The 17300-nt window shown below is 40.0% G+C and overlaps 1 protein-coding gene across 5 annotated transcripts in view; it reads right to left on the bottom strand.

Annotated features, from left to right (window-relative positions):
* Positions 1-3690: 3690 nt before the first annotated feature.
* The window catches only part of VWA3B (von Willebrand factor A domain containing 3B), an 81951-nt gene continuing 68341 nt past the window's right edge, over positions 3691-17300 (bottom strand). For 4 of the 5 annotated variants that reach the window (XM_072994449.2, XM_072994453.2, XM_072994452.2 and 1 more), the window contains 6 exons: positions 14034-14145; positions 11908-12032; positions 10265-10402; positions 9018-9115; positions 8139-8389; positions 3691-4080 (listed from right to left, as the gene is read on the bottom strand). In XM_072994449.2, the coding sequence (XP_072850550.2) occupies positions 3788-4080; positions 8139-8389; positions 9018-9115; positions 10265-10402; positions 11908-12032; positions 14034-14145 (1017 nt within the window). In that variant the 3' untranslated portion in view covers positions 3691-3787. The remainder of the gene's footprint in view (positions 4081-8138; positions 8390-9017; positions 9116-10264; positions 10403-11907; positions 12033-14033; positions 14146-17300) is intronic. The other variant, XM_072994450.2, reaches the window with a different exon arrangement.

The following is a 17300-nucleotide window of genomic DNA, read 5'->3' as shown; positions in this document are numbered from 1 at the left end:
TGTTCTATGTGAGGCCATGGTTCTGAAGCAGCAGGTATTCAACTGGGGAAGAGTTCAACTCAGAAGAACCATTAAAAGCTCTGAGCACAATTTATTATCTCTGTTTTCTTCATCAGCAACATTTTTTCATAGATAGAGGTAGCCTAACTGTGGTGCTTCCATGGACACTGGAAGTCAAAAACATCCAGAGGGTCCAAATGTCCATCTCTGATCAGATGGACATAGGTTATATCAGTTCTGAAGGTTACTATTTGCTGCCAAGACCAGTTCAAAAGCTCTGAAATCATATATAAGGTAACCTGGGGCCTAAACTGTAGGAGCTCCTCCTCCTATATAAAACTTACCTTGAGTTAAGATCACTAGAGAAGGCCTCTCTTTGCACACTACTGTTTGGATGAGCAGTCATCCATTTTAAAAAATCATTTTAAAATGTTATATGGAGGGGTCCTTATTTTCTCAAGGAAAGTATGACTGGCACTGACACTGTATTTTTGCTAACACCACATAACCACATATTTTTTGCCCAGATATTTTAAAAATACTGTGGTCTATGTGATTAAATTGTTTTATCACTCCCAATTTTATTCTACTTTTATTTAGTGTTTGAGATTTCAGATCAAATATACACCTATCTTTTTGGATAGAACTGCAGCTTATGAAGTCTTAAAATGAATGAATCAGTGAATGAATAAAGACTGTTTTAGATGATACAATAACTATTAAGTTCTTGATGCGTCCCTTCGCTCCTTGTGTGAATGTAATTTATTCCCATTTTCCTCATTGAGCCTTTATTATCCTATTTAAATGCATGGACAACATTAGCCTACTTCCTTTTTATTTATGCCATAGAACTGAAGATTAGCAGGACTTTGACAAGAGATGAGTACTAATCTTTTGATGCCTCTTAGGCAGTCAATAGGGAGACTGCAGTATCATTGCCTCTAGAAAGAGGAACTTTGCCAATCTAGTGCTGTACTTTACATATCCATGATCCTGCGGGGGGGGGGACACTTTTAGCTAGTCAACAAAGCTGAAAGCTGAAAACTTTGTAGTGGAGCTCAGAACAGTAAGGTGAAAATGGTGATTTCCAGCTCCATGTGGAAGTCAAATGGACACTGTAGTAGTGATCAGAAGGAAATCAGAAGTCTTCAATTTGTCCCTCACCTGTTATTTAACCCACACAACACTTCTGCATGCAAGGAATCATGAAGTCCACAGCATCCTCGAAACTTTCCAGATTCAAGTAATCAAGCAGCTAATTAAGAGTGCTATTTTACAATGACATAACAACTCATGTGGAATCAGAACTCAGAAATCTTACTTTTTAGACTACAGTTCCCAGAATTCTCCTCTGGCCATGCTAGTCAAGGAATGATGGGTTTTGGATTCCAGAAACTCTAACATTTCCAGCTCCTGATTCCACGTTAGTAGCTGCATCATTTTGAAACACTTGGGCCACTTGGAGATGGCAGGTATTTTTCAGAGGGAAGTTGTCATAATCAACAGCTGCTTGTAGGATGTACACTTGTACATATTACATGGAAGAATATATGCAATCAAGTCTTACCAGTTCACAGGTGAGATTGTTCTTTGAGCAAACATAAGCCTAAGAAGGTCTAGAGCCTCCTGGTGGGGTTGCTCCCATCACAGAAGGTAAAGTTTTCACCTTTAAAGAAGAATCAAAAGAGTATAGGGGAATCTACCATTTTATTATTCTCTGATCACACTAATTGGGAATCCCAAAAAGGTCCAGCCATTAAGAGAGTTGTAGAGATGTGCATAGGTCCCAGGGCCAGATTGCCCAGTAAGACCAAGTCAGTGCATTAAAAAAATACTGCTAAACACACTGAATATCACAGGTGTACACTTGAGCAAATAGAGAATCTATGCTGAGTAATCTTGGATGGACATCACACATTAATACCTAGAGAAGTTGGAATGTCTAAATGGAAAAACCAAAAGTTACTGTCACTGAGAATCGTCTATATTACCCTTAATACTGAATGAACTTGCTTTTTAAAAAATCATATATTGCCCTTGAAACATTCCATAATGACTATTGACCAAAACTGGAGGTTGGAGAGGAGTGTCTGACCTAAGGATTACTGTTTTGAGCTCAGATGACAAACCTTCTGTATTATATGCTGAGCTTGTGTTTCTATGCCTTGTTTGGTTCCTAAGATTTGTTTGCTGATGAGAGAGAAACAGCACGCTGTGCGGCAGGGTGGATAGATGCATGGGATGAAGGAAATAGCAAAGAGTAGAAGGACATCAAGAGGAACATTCAGGAAAGCAATAAGGATTCTACTCATCCCCCAAGAATTTGCCTAAGCATTAAACATCTCCTTGGAAAGGCACATGACCGCCTGTGTGAACTCCCATTGCTCTATTGCCAATACAGCAACAACACATGGCAATAGCTGGAACAGACACGAAATAGCAAGAATATGTGCTGAAAGGTGGCCATGAAATGTCTGGGTGAATGCAAGCCCCAGCTTCCTTTTCTTCCTCTCAGCTGAGAGTGGGCCACTTCCTTTTCCTCTTGAACCTTGCGTCCTCCATCTCCCACCCCCAGCCATGACAGGGCTCCTATGCTTTTACAAATGACATATGCTGCTAATGCAGAGCAGCTTGTGTGTTTATGTGCCTTTCTTCATCTTTGTTTGAAGAACTGAGAAACATTCCCCTTTTTTGGACCACAACTCCCCAAGCCCCTTATTTAAAAGGAACTTTTTCTCTACTCCACATATTTGCTAGAAGGCTGTGCTTCCTTTGTCTTTTTATTTTACTTCCATTGCTATGAGTAGAAAAGACAAACTGTTCAGGAGACTTAAGAGATGCACAAATATGACACAATGGTGGGCCCAAATGAGAGTCTGTGACAATACTTTGCAATGTGGAGTGCTCCTATCCAGTGGTCCAGTGGCTCCCCATGCTTTCTTGTACAATATGCTACTTGACTCACGCCTGCTTTTTCATATACCTTCCATCTTGGACATAGGTGGTGCTATCTTGGCTATTTAAGGAGGAGCATGTGGAAAACCAAATAATAAATGGAACTTGTAAAAACCGTTCACAGTGCATGCTTGCTTCTCAATGCTCCATTCAGTTATCCCCACATCAAACTGTTTTGAGTCCTATCCCCAGGCACTTTTACAAAATAAAATAAAAAGGATACTGTGTACATCTGCAAAACTTGGGTTTCCTCAATCCTGCTCATCACTCTCTGCTATGCATAGCTAGTACTGTTCTGGCTACATAAATTAAGGCCCTCATGCCTGAACACTGGAAACAAAGGGAACAATAAGCCCTATTCAGGCATTTAAGAAATATGAGCACTCCTTCACATATGCTAGCCCAGCGCTTCTCACATTTCAGCTGACATGTCAGAAACTACGGCAGGCTGTCTTCTTCAGAGAGTTGCTTTTGTATGAGCAACATCATGATGGAAGGGCAGGGTTAGAATACGCTCCTTGAGTGTGGACAACATGTGTTTTTAAAAGCCCGAATAGGACCATAATATTCTCATAATCTAGCCTGATGACAGATAGATTGAGACAATCCACGTAGCTTTTAGGCATGTGCTAACAAGGGCGTCTTGTAGACAAGGCACGTTTTTACAACACAGACGGATTTTAAATGATCCTCTTACAAAGATCTTGTAATGCTGTACAATTTTAACATTAAAAATTTAGTATCAAATTAAATTGTTTATTTAGCATTGATATAATACAGTTTTGTAAGGGGTGACCACTCTCCACTCCTTATGTACAACTTGCAGTGTTCTTTATTTGCAGCTGGAAGGGCGAGCTTTCCTTTGCGCTATGTGGTACCGCTGGAGCCGTCTAGCCAGCTCTTCCACCTTCTCAATGCTTGAAAGGGAGCTGTTGCTGTGGCTGCTGCTGCTGCTACTGCTGCTGAAAGTGTGGCTAACCGGTTGAGAGACACTGTTTTGGCGTGCAGAAAGGCCGCGAGAGCCACGCTGATTCTTAGGTAGCCTGTGCTCAGAACCATGTGAAGAAAGCCGCTGCTTTCTACCTCTAGAAGAACTTCGGCATGGAGGACCACAGTAAGCAGGCACTAGCAAGCAAGAGGTTAGGAGACAAGATGAAGGTTTTCATGAGATGAAATGAGGCAGATCATATACTATTAGGCATACAAAAGCAGCAGAGTACATTAGCAGCAATAAAAAATAAATAAATGTATTTTTAAGTCACATAGAAGTTGCAACTCTTTATACATTCAACTGGGAGTAAGCCGCACTGAACTCAGTGGGTCTTGCGTCTCAGTACACACACAAACACACACAAGATTGCACAGGGGGTCTGTGAGCCCAGATGTGAAAGAGACATCTCTTCAACTGGTAGAACTGCCCCACTATTAAAATCTACCATGAACTGATGCAAAAATTGAACTCCGTTGTCAAAAAAAAATAGCTTCACAATGAATTCTGAAGAGCTTTATGCAAATTCACTGCTACAAAATAGCCTCTATTAAAAGCTAGTCTTATATATGAGTAGTGCCTTTTAAAAATTCTTCAAACTGTAATTGCACTGTTTCTATTTTTATAAGGAGAGCACATTTATGTGTAAATGCACAAGGAGAGCACAAGAAACAGCATATGACAACATAGTTTAAAAATCTCTGAAAACCTCCATGTATAAAATATCATTAGTTTTAATAGAGGCTACTTTATAATCAATGGCACATAAATAATAACTATTATTACTTTATAGTTATAAAGTATACCATGCAAAAGAGAAAAGTCATAATATTAAGATAGTGCTAAAGAATAGCATAAAATGTATGATTCTACAAACAGAAATCTGTGTGCCTTTCTGCAATGACTTATGTTACAAGACAACAACATGAGTACATACCATCTTTCTGAGAATTACTGTGCTTCTATACACTACAGGCACAGATAGAAACTGTGCCAACCCAAAATAGCATTACTTGCAATTATCCATGCAATCCTCTCGTTACAGACCTGCATCCACTTAAAAAAAATCATAATATTGTTTTTCAAAATTTCTGGGAATGCAGAGACAGGCTGCCAAGGAGGGGAGGCATATGTATCTGGACAAGCCAGATCCTGTTTTATGCTCTAAATAAAACACCAGGGCTTTAACTGCATTGCAGCTGCTACAAATGGCATGCCTAAATGAACCTGAAGCATCTGGCCATTTAACAAGCCATGACCCGCAGATAGGAATGCCCGATTATCAATGTGATCAGTGTGTTATCAACTCATCCAACAGCTACACAGAATCTCTGGCAAGAAATGAGACTGGCCCCTAAGAACTGGGATGGGTTTATTCAACAGCTCTTTTTCTTTGCAAACAATGGTTCTCTACCAAATTAACAGGAACAGCAATTGAATTGTTTCCCATATGTGTCCATGTGTCTACAGGAAGGCTCTAACCATTCTTTCGGGGGATGTGGGGGTGGGGGGGTCACAGGCTAACATGACTTTGCTAAACCTGACTTTAAACAACAGTCTCAGATGTTAGCTGTAGAATATTTCCCCCTATCTTTTATTTCCAGAACATGCATCTTTTTCTCCTTTTAGTGTCCGTGACTGGAAGTTTCACTGGCTTTCAATAATAAAAATGCTAAAAAATATATATTACAAGTCGATACTTCAAGGAGAAGTTAATAGCTGAACATCAGAGGAAAGGGAAGTCAAGGCATTTGGAATTCTATTAAGCAGAGCCACACACACTTGCACACAAAATTTGCTGAAAAGTAATCATGCCAATGGATATTTAATGTAATGTTTACTCATCTTTTTATTGAAATTATGCTTCACAATGTATACATATGCTACTAGGCAAAAGTTATACCAACAACTGTAAGCATGGTAGAGGAACAGGGGAATCCTAGAAGCAGCAAATAGAAGGGAGATGGAACAATGCAAGGAAAACAATTCCAACTAAAATTTGCTAAACATTACTTTTAGAAAGATGAGAAATCATTCAGCTGTATATATGTAATCAAGATGCCTGCTTTAAACAAGAGTCCACTGTATTTTGGAGTATCTAGACTGATCAGTACATCCACAAAATATTTAGAAGTGGTACTTTTAAAATTATTTATACAAAGTTTATTCCATATAAAGGCACACTGGGTGAATTTGGGAGACCAACCATCAAGTACATGTCGTTTGAGTTACACATAGTCACTTTATCACACCACAGTATGGATTATTACAAGCAAATTACAGTAACAGGCATCAGTGCATTGTCAGATACTCAGCCAGTGGCCATGTCAGCTAGAGGATTCCACAAATTTTAGTCTAAAAATACAAGAGTGCCTTTCCCAAGCTCTGATATCTGCTGCTTTTATGCACCTGCCTGTCCAATGAAGTATTTTCAAGGTATCAACATAACTCTTTGATGAGTAAAAAGGTTCTTATCACAAACCATGATGAGGAATATGAGAAAGACTGTTTGCTTCACAAAGGACCTCCTCCTAGTGGAGACGAAAATTGCCAAAATGGTTTGGCTTGGCTAGATGGCCAAACTGGAGCAGGCAGAAGCAAGCTAAATAGGTCACTTCAGGTTGGTTAAGGTCAAACAAAGGAGCCTTGTACAAGGATCAAGTGGTTTCAGATCAGGAACCTATTTACCACAATCAAGATATTCTTTCACTTTAAAGGAAAGGTGAAGATTCAAAGGGAAAGCTTCCCATTCAATTAAGAAATGGGAAGCTTTTTCTTTAAATCTTCCTTGCCTTTGGAAGGGAATGGAGACCAAAAGAAAAGAAAACAAGCTTACCATTTACTTTTAATGGTTGTTAACTAATATAGTGATTAGATCAGTGATTCTTCATTAGTATTTTTAAAAAAACCACTGCTAACTTAGCAACAATTAAAAAGAAATCCAGAACATCACTTTTCCCCTCCAAAGGAGAGCTCAGAAGTTTCCAGTTAAGTGGCTTCTCTAGAGGAACAGCCAGCCAGCCACTTTGGTTTCATCCCAGCAATCATATATACTAGAACTAAACCAAAACAGAGCAATCCTACCCACATCTAGAAAACAGTAGCCCCTGACAGGGAGCTAGAAAGGTGTGAGTAGGAATGCTCTGGGGGGTAAGCCGGTTCACTCTGGCAATTATGTCACCTGATTACCAGCAAAAGATTTGCAGAAACAAAAACAAAAATTAAACAAAACAAAACAAAAAAACACTTAGCACCCAAACTGTGATTCATCTTTCTCATCAACAGATTCAATAAAACTTCTGAGGGCTATTCCCACACAAGAGGAAAACAGCTACACATTCTATGTTCACACTGTATGTACTGTAGTTGTGCATTTACTGTATATCTGTTCTTTCTCACAAAGACCCTGGACAGCTACTACATACATACAGCTAACAGTTTACATAAAACACAGTAGACCACATAATCACAGTTCCAATCAGGTTCTAACACTATGGATACAAAATAAAATACAACGAAGCAAGAGAAGGGCCATTGACTGAACAAATATAGGAGCCCGTTCTCCACCCAAATTTTGCAAAAATAAATGCATTTCACTGGCAGCATAGAGGAGACAACATATGAGTGTCCTGTCAAGTGATGACTGGCAGGGGTAAAGTACCCAGGATATATCAAACATTGTGTGGCTCACAGTATTTTCAGTGGGAGAGGATTTAGATCAAGCAAACAGCATAAAATAGGAGTAAAATACTCCTTTCCTCCAGTTCTGCTTTGTCCACCAAATCAGAGACATTCTCATGGTTACTTTCAAATTTAGGAGGAGGAAAAGAAGAAGAAACTGGGAAATAGATCACAGGTCATCAGAAATTATTGGGGATAATAATTGCGGCCTTAAGAAAATGCTTGGCTTTATCAAAACGAACAAGACAGAAGGGGAATATGACCCCAGATGTTTTTTAAAAAAACAACTGTATGGCCAGATTGCATATATTTTTAAAAAAAGATCTGGATAATCAGACTTTCTGGGCTGCAAAACAGTTCACCAAGTGAACTGACAGAATCCTAAATACATTATCCAGTCAGAGCTGCAGTAAATACAGAATGGGGCATCAATAGATCTAATTTGAGTGCTGTGTACCAGATGTATCTGATTTTACCACCTCACCACACTCTTTCTCAAGCTTACTGATGGTACCTTCGGTGCCTTCTTTAGAACGAGGGGGTGGCGATGAACTATTTTCTCTCCGTTTCATTGTCCTTCTAGGGACAAACAGCACCTCCTCAGAATCAGATGACTCCCATGCTTTGTAAGGAAGCTCTTTCTTGCTCCTCAAGCTTCTTTTTCTGTTCCTTTTCTTCCAGTCCCCTCCCACAGCAATAGTTTTTCTCTCTTTCTCATTGGCAGGGAGTGCTTTGTGGAAGTGCTTCACAACCTTTACATTTGGTCTAGGATTAAAAGCAGGAGTTTAATTCAGAGTAGGTAGATGTGATGGACCTACCATTCCAGAATCTTTAGCACAAGCTAACAAGCAAGAGACCCGTGGTCACCAAAGACATATTTTCTTGTAATACCACCTTGCAAAGATTTTAGATTTGTCAACATATAAAAAGACATGCTGGCACAAGATGTTACACTATGGTTGTTCTTGCACAATTATTCACAGACCAGAAGAGATCCTGGCAGATCCTCTGCCAGGATCTCTTCTGCACACACACTGCTGGATCCTGCCCTTTACACTGTGGTCAATTTCTGTGTTTTGTGGCAGGTGTTAACTGCAAAGAGTTTGACACCTAACTCATAATTTTATGGGAACACAAAGACAACTTTTACTTTTCTGTGTAAATACAGGTGGACCGCATTTCACTGCAGGTGGTGCTCAGAAAGCAGTGGGGCCACACGGAAGAAGGGAAAAAAACTTAACCCTTCCCCCCCCCCCCATTTTGGTCCCAATGAAAATATTCCCTTGCCTGCTGTTTGCAGTAGAAATAACAATGAGTGCTTCCCTTCCAGTGCAAATAGCAGCTTGGGGGCTATTTATATATTTATAAAATAAAAGGATTATGTTGTACTCACATGAGGTATTCCATCATCCGCGTCATGTTTATGTAGCAACAAGAACACGTATACCTTCTATGACTGATTTTAATAAGCCCATTTCGTACACAGTGTTCCTGCAATAACAAAATGACCCCGGACACCTTGAACTTCTAAATAATAAAACCAACTGTTCAAATGAATTGTAATGCTGTAAAAAATTAGGCACAATGGAGAAAAGCAGAATACAGTATATAGCAGAATATTTTGAAGAAACAGCTCAAAGGAATGTAGATTGATAGTTTGTGAAGGGTAAAGCTTAACTCTCATCAACCAGGACAGGACATTTTAGCCTTCTACAAGTCATACTGTATTGCCAGATCTAGACAGAATTAAATTTACTTTGTAAGGCATTCTATTACATTGTCACTGGAATGTATGAGATGTCCCTGTGTTTCAGCCACTGTCCATGTACAACATGAGTGATTTCTTTTTAACAGATAACAACCTGTCTAGGACTAGAATTATCCCAAAAATCTTACTGGTTTTTGTCATTTGGATCCTTTTAAAAGAAACAGCCGATTTAAGGCTGTTGTTGTTGTTTAGTTGTTAAGTTGTGCCCGACTCTTCGTGACCCCATGGACCAGACCATGCCAGGCCCTCCTGTCTTCCACTGCCTCTCGGCATTTGGTCAAATTCATGTTGGTCGCTTCGGTGACACTGTCCAACCATCTCATCCTCTGTCGTCCCCTTCTCCTCCTGCCTTCACACTTTCCCAACATCAGCATCTTTTCCAGGGAGTCTTCTCATGAGATGGCCAAAGTATTGGAGCCTCAGCTTCAGGATCTGTCCTTCCAGGGAGCACTCAGGGTTGATTTCCTTCAGAATGGATAGGTTTGTTCTCCTTGCAATCCAGGAGACTCTCAAGAGTCTTCTCTAGCAACGCAATTCAAAAGCATCAATTCTTTGGAGGTCAGCCTTCTTTTAAGGTACTGGGAGTAAAAATATCTCATGCTATTTTCCAGATGCTGAGAAGCATTAGTGACAGTGTCTAGTCCTCAGTAGTGACAAAACTTTTGCAGGGCCCATAAATGACAGCAATTACTTCATATGATTAATCATATATGTTTTTAGACTGTTAGGTTTTTTTCCCTGTTACATAGACCAGAATAGGGACAAAATGTCCCTTTCTAGCTGTTCTCTTCCTCTCCCCCAAAAAGTTACTGGTATGAAGTGTGAAAAACGTGTGGCTGTTTTACAGGCTAATCTACTGAATGTCCGCCTACCTTTTTGTTGTTGTATTTCAAAATGGTGTAGAGTTTATCATCTAAATCAGTTTTATGTGGTGTTGCTACGACAATACCAGGCACATAATATTCTTCCCCAAACTGTTTCCTAATTCTGACAAATACATAGTCTCCAACCTGCAGAAGCAGAAAAAGAAGTTTGGTTGAGAGCATCCATTTCAAATTTAACTTTCACAAGGTCTTGCCATCTTAAAAGAAATAGAGAGGACAATGTAAATTTTACCATTTGATCTCATAAATGCATTTCACTGCTTCACTGCCATAAATGCAAAAATGTTTCCCAAAAACAATGCAGTGAGGCCAATGGTGGATGATGGAAAATGAAATCATTTGCAAAGATGCTTGGTCTTTCAGCCTGCTCCCTGCTTCCCTTAATCGTGGGTGGTTTATGGACTGAACCAGGTGACTGCCAATCCCAAAATTTGTTTAAAATTGAGTATCCTTGTATTTAGAAGCAACAGGCTGTCTATATTTTCAGAAATTGTCATTTAGGGCCAAACTAGATGAAATTCAAAATGCAAAAACACAGTTGCTGTCCTTGTTTGTTGCAGTAGCGGCTGCAGGAATGTGAGGAGAGGGGATCAGCTCTGGAACTACATCATGCAACAAAGAGAGGTTATGCCTCATTCTCTCTCCCTCTCCCTCTCTCTCTCTCCACCATGTTCAATGTGAAGTTCTCTACCTCCGTCCCTGCTACTACTGGCCCTGGGAAGAACGCTGGCATTAACATCCACACAGGCTCACTTTGGGGGGGGGGGATTGTGGGTAGTGCCTGCAGTTCTAAATCTTTTCTCATTGGGCACTATGGACCAAACCCTGATCAACCACTTTTCCATGGTTGCTATTTCAGCTAAAATAAAACAGATTTGTAAATTGCACTCAAATATAACTTCATGTAGCAATTAATTTGGACCTTAACATGTCTTCCCCTTCATTAAACAGGCTGTTTGTAAAGATATGGGTTCTCGAAATAGGCTGGAATCCTGTCACTTAGCAGATCTACTTTAATGTAGTAAGTTGCAACCACAATAGGTTCATTTAAATTAATGGAAACTTACAATAGATTTGTCTCACCAAATCCTCACTGATTCAGCGGGCCTAGTGTGACTTACTATATTAATAACAGGATTTCAGCCATTATGTCATAATTGAAAGGCACCTCTGAGTATATACAACATCCCCATCTCACACTACTTTGCAAGTTCAGTCTCTCTGAGTACATACTGGAATAACAAATACAGCAGTGCTTCCTTCCAGGACAAACAGCAGGGACCTCAAGAATGCAAGGACCTCAGCCCCTCTCTACTTCACAGGGAAAAAAATTCCTGGAAAAAAATCATGGCTACAATCCACAGTGATATGCATCCACCATGGCAGAATCTTACAGCTAGATTCTACAGGATGTCACACATTCACTTTCACCATTAGATACTCAACAGGAAATATATGCACCAACACAGGACCTCAATGTTAGCCAGCTGCGGTCCTTTTTACATCCAAATGCACCAAACACATCAGATGTGCCAAAATAAGGAATATGTCCCATTAAGAAACACCTTACAGATACCTGACTAGATGTCAAAGAGAATGGAAACGATCTTAAGAAACAGTGAATTAATTACCTGCAAAGACGGACAAGGCATTGCACCCCCCACAGGCATAAGGAACTTCAAGGGTACAATTTCCGAGTGTCCATTTACAAAATCCACAAGGGCATAAAAAGGAGTGATGCTTCTTATTACTGTTCCTAAAACAAAGACATTAGATGGAGAGAGAAATTCCATGATCCAGATTATTATACAGTTCACGGGGGGGAGGAGGGAATCCCTATGTCCTTTAACATGCAGTTGGTAAGGAGATTCTATGGGAAAGCACATGCTATGAATAAAGTTATCAACATCTCTACTTTACAAATTGGAACTGAAAAAGGCCTATACATCAGACAAATGTGCCAGAAAACTGCTGTCCCTCAAAAGTGGACTATACTGGGGTACATGGGCAAATGGCCTGACTCAGTGAAAGAGTCATGCATTCATTATTTTGGGCCTTATCATTGATCACAACTTGAAGGTCCTTTCACATGCCAATTTCTGAGGGAGTGGTGGAAAGCTACATGTATGGCCAGTATGAAAATGGGCCCTGCACACATACCAATGTGCATATAGAAAACACCATTGCAGACAGCAAAGTGGGAACAGCTCATTGCTCCATACACTGGAATGCACCAAAAACCGTTCCTCATGCTCACCATGTGCACAGGAACTAGGACTGCAGCCAGTGGTGATTGAACAGCTTGAGACCTGATCGCGAAGATGTGCTGGGGAGGCCCTCGTCTGTGCCTCACCATTGAGAACACTTTACGTGGACACAGAGGGGAGGGTTTACTTCCTGATGTAGCCCCCTCCTCTTGAAGACTCAATTGGCACCAATACTGGAATCATTTCAGCACCAAATCAAGAGATACTTATTTATTGGCACGTTTGGGGTTAAGGATTGTGGCCTATGCAGTTTTTAGTGCAATTGTTTTAATGTTTGAATATTTTGATATTGTGTTGTTTGATTTTAAATTGTTTTAAATATGTTAGGTTTTTAAATTATTTTATACAGCTTTGTAACCCATCTTGAGGTCCTGCAATACAGTGGTGCCTCGCATAGCGATGATAATCGGTGCAGCAAAAATCGCTGCAAAGCTATTTCGTCGCTATGCGATATTAAAAAGCCCATAGGAATGCATTGAAACCCCTTCAATGCGTTCCTATGGGCTTCAGACTCACCTTTAAATGAAAATCCTCCATACAGCGGCCATTTTCGCTGCTTGGTAAGTGAGGAATCCGTCCCAGAAAACAGCGGGCGATCTTTTTTTTTTACCCGGCGGCCATTTTTTACCCGGCGGAACCACCAATCAGCTTTAAAAAATCATCGCTTTGCGATGATCGGTAAGCGAAACAGGGTACCGATCATCGCAAAGTGATTTTTCCCCATTTAAAACATTGCAATACTATCGCTTTTGCGATCGCAAAATCTTCATCGCTATGCAATTTCTTCGTAAAATGGGGCGCCCGTTAAGCGAGGCACCACTGTATAGGGTGGGCTATCAATCAATCAATCAATCAATCAATCAATCAATCAATCAATCAATCAATCAATCAATCAATCAATCAATCAATCAATCAATCAATGTGTTCTCCTGAACACCCCCATTAATCTATGTTCCGATTAATTCAGTAAGGACCTATAGTTATTAAGATTGTCCCATATTTTTATATTAGTGGTGGGGAACAAGAAATTTTGGAAAGGAACACTGTACAGAATCCCGTGATTATTTATTCTTCTTCTGACAGCAGTATGAAAGAAGCATATTAAGACTTAATCTAAAAGTGAACTGTTTTCTCTACTTTGTGGGGGCAGATGATGGTAGAGCAAGGTAAATCTACCATAACCTATAAGACTTCAGCTGTTACCTGAAGAGAAAAACTTGAAAATGTACCAACAGTTCTAATATTTGGAAAGGAGCCTGGGTGTCGCATCTAGTCTCAATGTAAATGTGTACAGTATGTGAATTTTCAGAAATCTGGTTACATTTTATATTTGGTGATGGGGCTGGCCTCTGTTTGGTTCCTCCTAATCAAACAGGCACACATAAGATCTTTGAAAATGGGCTTCTTAAGCGATTTATCATTCTCTACTAGAACTTTAGACAAAAAGAATCCATGCAGAACTACAAAACAACCACCATGCAGGTATTTACCTGGGTAGTAAAATCCAGTGCTTTCCGATCTTGCAATGACCTTTCGGCCTTTGAGAGCATCAAATGTTTTTCCTTTCTGCTGTTTCTTTGCCTGCAACTTCGATGGACATTTCTAGGTTATACACACACAAAAAGTAGGTTTTATTTTAGCCATATGTTGAGATAGCTATCATTGATGGAAGTATCAGGAAAAAAACAAAGGACCAACCGCAGGGCAATATGTATGAAACCAAGTACTTAAGGAGATTTTTGCTCCTAGATAACAAAAAAAAAATAAATTCCAGCCTTAAACATGAATTCTTCTCAGTGGTGCTTTGCATGTATGAAACACCTGGCTCATACTACAATCCTATGTCCACTTCCCTGGGAGCAAACGTCACCAACTCAATGGAAGATATATCTGAATAGGTATGTGTAGATTTTTCAGTGGCAAATCTCCATCATCTTTAATAACAAATTGCTCACAAAGATCTGAGAAGGACCATAAGTGGAGGCATCAAGGAATTTTGCTAAGGGTTGGGTAGTGGTTTCCTACCTTCATACACTCTGAATCACACTTTCAAGTATTTTCCACTCTGGGCATGAGCAGGCTTATGTAGCTTAAACAGGACATTGATCCTTGCAGAGAAGCAGGAAATACTTGGATCCTCATTCAAGATTATCAGATACAGTACTGGAACAAGAGCCTGCAACCTATGCAGCTTTCTTATCAGTGCAGCCTGCTCATCTCTGAGATAATGCCTGGAATCCTGTTGCTTAATGTAACAATAATAACCTTTGAACTGCAGAGCTGGAAGGGACCCTATGGATAATTGAGTCTAGCCCCTCTCGAGGAGGCACAATGGGGAATGGAACTCCCAACCTCTGGCTCCACACCCAGAGACCTCAGCCACTGAGCTGTGTAGTAAATCACAGCTAGCACAGCCCCACTGAATCAGCAGGGATTTGGTGAGTCAGCTCCTCCATAAGTTCCATTGATGCAATGGGCCTACTCCTGTTGTGACTTACTACACTAAGCAACAGGATTTCAGCCAATATAGGTAAACTGCATTGGATGCTCAAAAACATGATCTGTATATGCTCATTATTTTTCTTCCTACAGTTCCTAGAATTTTATAGTTATGAAAATATTTCATTTTCCAAGTAAAAGCAAACACATATTAGACAATTTCCGTTGTCTAAAACATGAGCTGTACTTTTCGTTTTCTTCATATCAGTAATGGCCCTATACCTTTCTGTTTACAGTGGACCCTCGACTTACAGACGGCTCGACTTACAGACTTTTCGAGTTACAGACTTCTCTGGCTGCAAAATTTAGATTCGACTTGCAGCCAGAGAATCGACTTACAGACCAGAAAAAAACCAAAATGGAATAAAAATAGAATAAAAACCACTGGTTATGGGATTAAACGGTTTTCAGTGCATTGTAGGTCAATGGAGATTCGACTTACAGACTTTTCGACTTGCAGCCACCATTCCAATACGGATTAATTCCTTAAGTAGAGGGTCCACTGTACTTGCTGGTGTTCTGTGCCATCAAATCAGAACAGACTTATAGTGACTCTAATAGGATTTCAAGGTGATATTGGAGTTGTTTTACATATCTGGGTGGGGATTAGAACCCAGGCCTCCTAAATCCTAGTCCATCACTCTATCCACTGACTACACCACACTGGGCAGCCTGAAAAGAATATTTTAAAGCCTCCAGAGCGCTTTGTAAATGCGTACTAGATGTTCACAGCTATTTGTACACAGAATGAACAGACCCAATAAAGCTGCTCCTAGAAATATTTGCTATCTTCATTAATTTGTCATCAGATTTGAACAACAAAATATCAATAAAAAAATAAGGACTAATGTTTCCATTGAAGGGGTAAAAAATGACCAGTTTTTTTAGAAATTGCTTTTCTTAAAAATATATTACTATCAAGAATATATCATATCCATCCCCTATAATGCAAAAGAAATTACTGACTTCTAATGATCTGTTTAGCTGACTGGACAAAGCTCAGTGGGTTAGTATTTAGCTGTGGAGCTGGAGGTTGGGAGTTTGATTCCCCCATTGTGCCTCCTGCAAGTACAGCCAACCGATGTGGCCTTGGGCAAGCTGCACAGTCCCAGGGCCCCTCCAGAAGAAGGGAATAGAAAACCACTTCTGAGTATTTTGTATCTGGAAATCCCTGAAAAGGATTGCCAAAAGTCAGAGTTGACTTGATGGCATATGATTATTAATAATACTAATCATCTGTTTAAACAACTCCTTTTCTTCGCATTAAGATGTCAAGGAAAAGACATGTTATCTGCCCATTTATTGAGGAGCGCTATTCCTGTTTTGAAACATTTTATTTCTACATGGGGTCCAACACAGTTTTGAACACTGCCTGCATTGCTGCCACTTGCTCATAAATCTTTACAGCTGCAGATTAGCAATTACTGAAGATGGTGCTCTGATTAGACTGCTAAAGCAGGTTGTCTCAGGATAAGTGATTGCACAGTGTTAATCACATCATGGTGCCTAGCATATGTTGGTATGTCAGGACAACAGGGCGGGGAGGAAGATACCCGGAAGGAGCCAGTAAACATGCCAGTATTTCGGCTGCTACTCAGAGAAAGTACAAACTAATGTCAGAGGAAGACAGTTGTTCTCAGCAGCCTTTTTCATTTAATTCTGTCGAAGAAGAAATGTACTGTACCTGTTAGGTCCTCATTCACTATACAGTATATGAATTAGCATATAGAGCTCATAAGGACTATTTCTGAAGACAGACACTAATGTAAAATTGGCATTTTTCAGGTAACAGAACTGAAGAGAGATGACATTTTCAGGACCCTTGAGCTCCAGAGTTTGTGAGACTTAATGTCTGGAGTGATCAGTTCCAGTGTGAAATCCTTGTTCTCTGAAGCAACACACAGGTAGTGATTATGTCGACCTACATTGTGGGAGAAGGGGAGCTCCCTATTCAAATCTGACCCTACTATTCAGAAGAGCAAGAGTGCTTTCAGGAGGATCACAGGCAGACTCAGCAGTCCCATGCCTTTATGAATAAGACACCAACCTTCCACAGTTTAGTGCCTTTCAGATACAGTATGTCCCCCCATAATCCCTAAGGAAGTTTTAAGCCAACACATCTGGAGGAGGGAGAAATGGAGGAAGATGGCTGATTCCTTTTAACCTGACAGGCAGAATTTTGCTCAAATGAACTCAATCAGTTAAGCTCTTGTGTCCTATTCATACATTTCTTCACACTTTCAATGATAATTCCTAGG

Source organism: Pogona vitticeps, chromosome 3, assembly GCF_051106095.1.
Source record: "Pogona vitticeps strain Pit_001003342236 chromosome 3, PviZW2.1, whole genome shotgun sequence".
Classification (NCBI taxonomy): domain Eukaryota; kingdom Metazoa; phylum Chordata; class Lepidosauria; order Squamata; family Agamidae; genus Pogona; species Pogona vitticeps.
The sequence above is the reverse complement of the archived record's forward strand: the minus strand, read 5'-3'. Positions and strand labels throughout refer to the sequence as shown.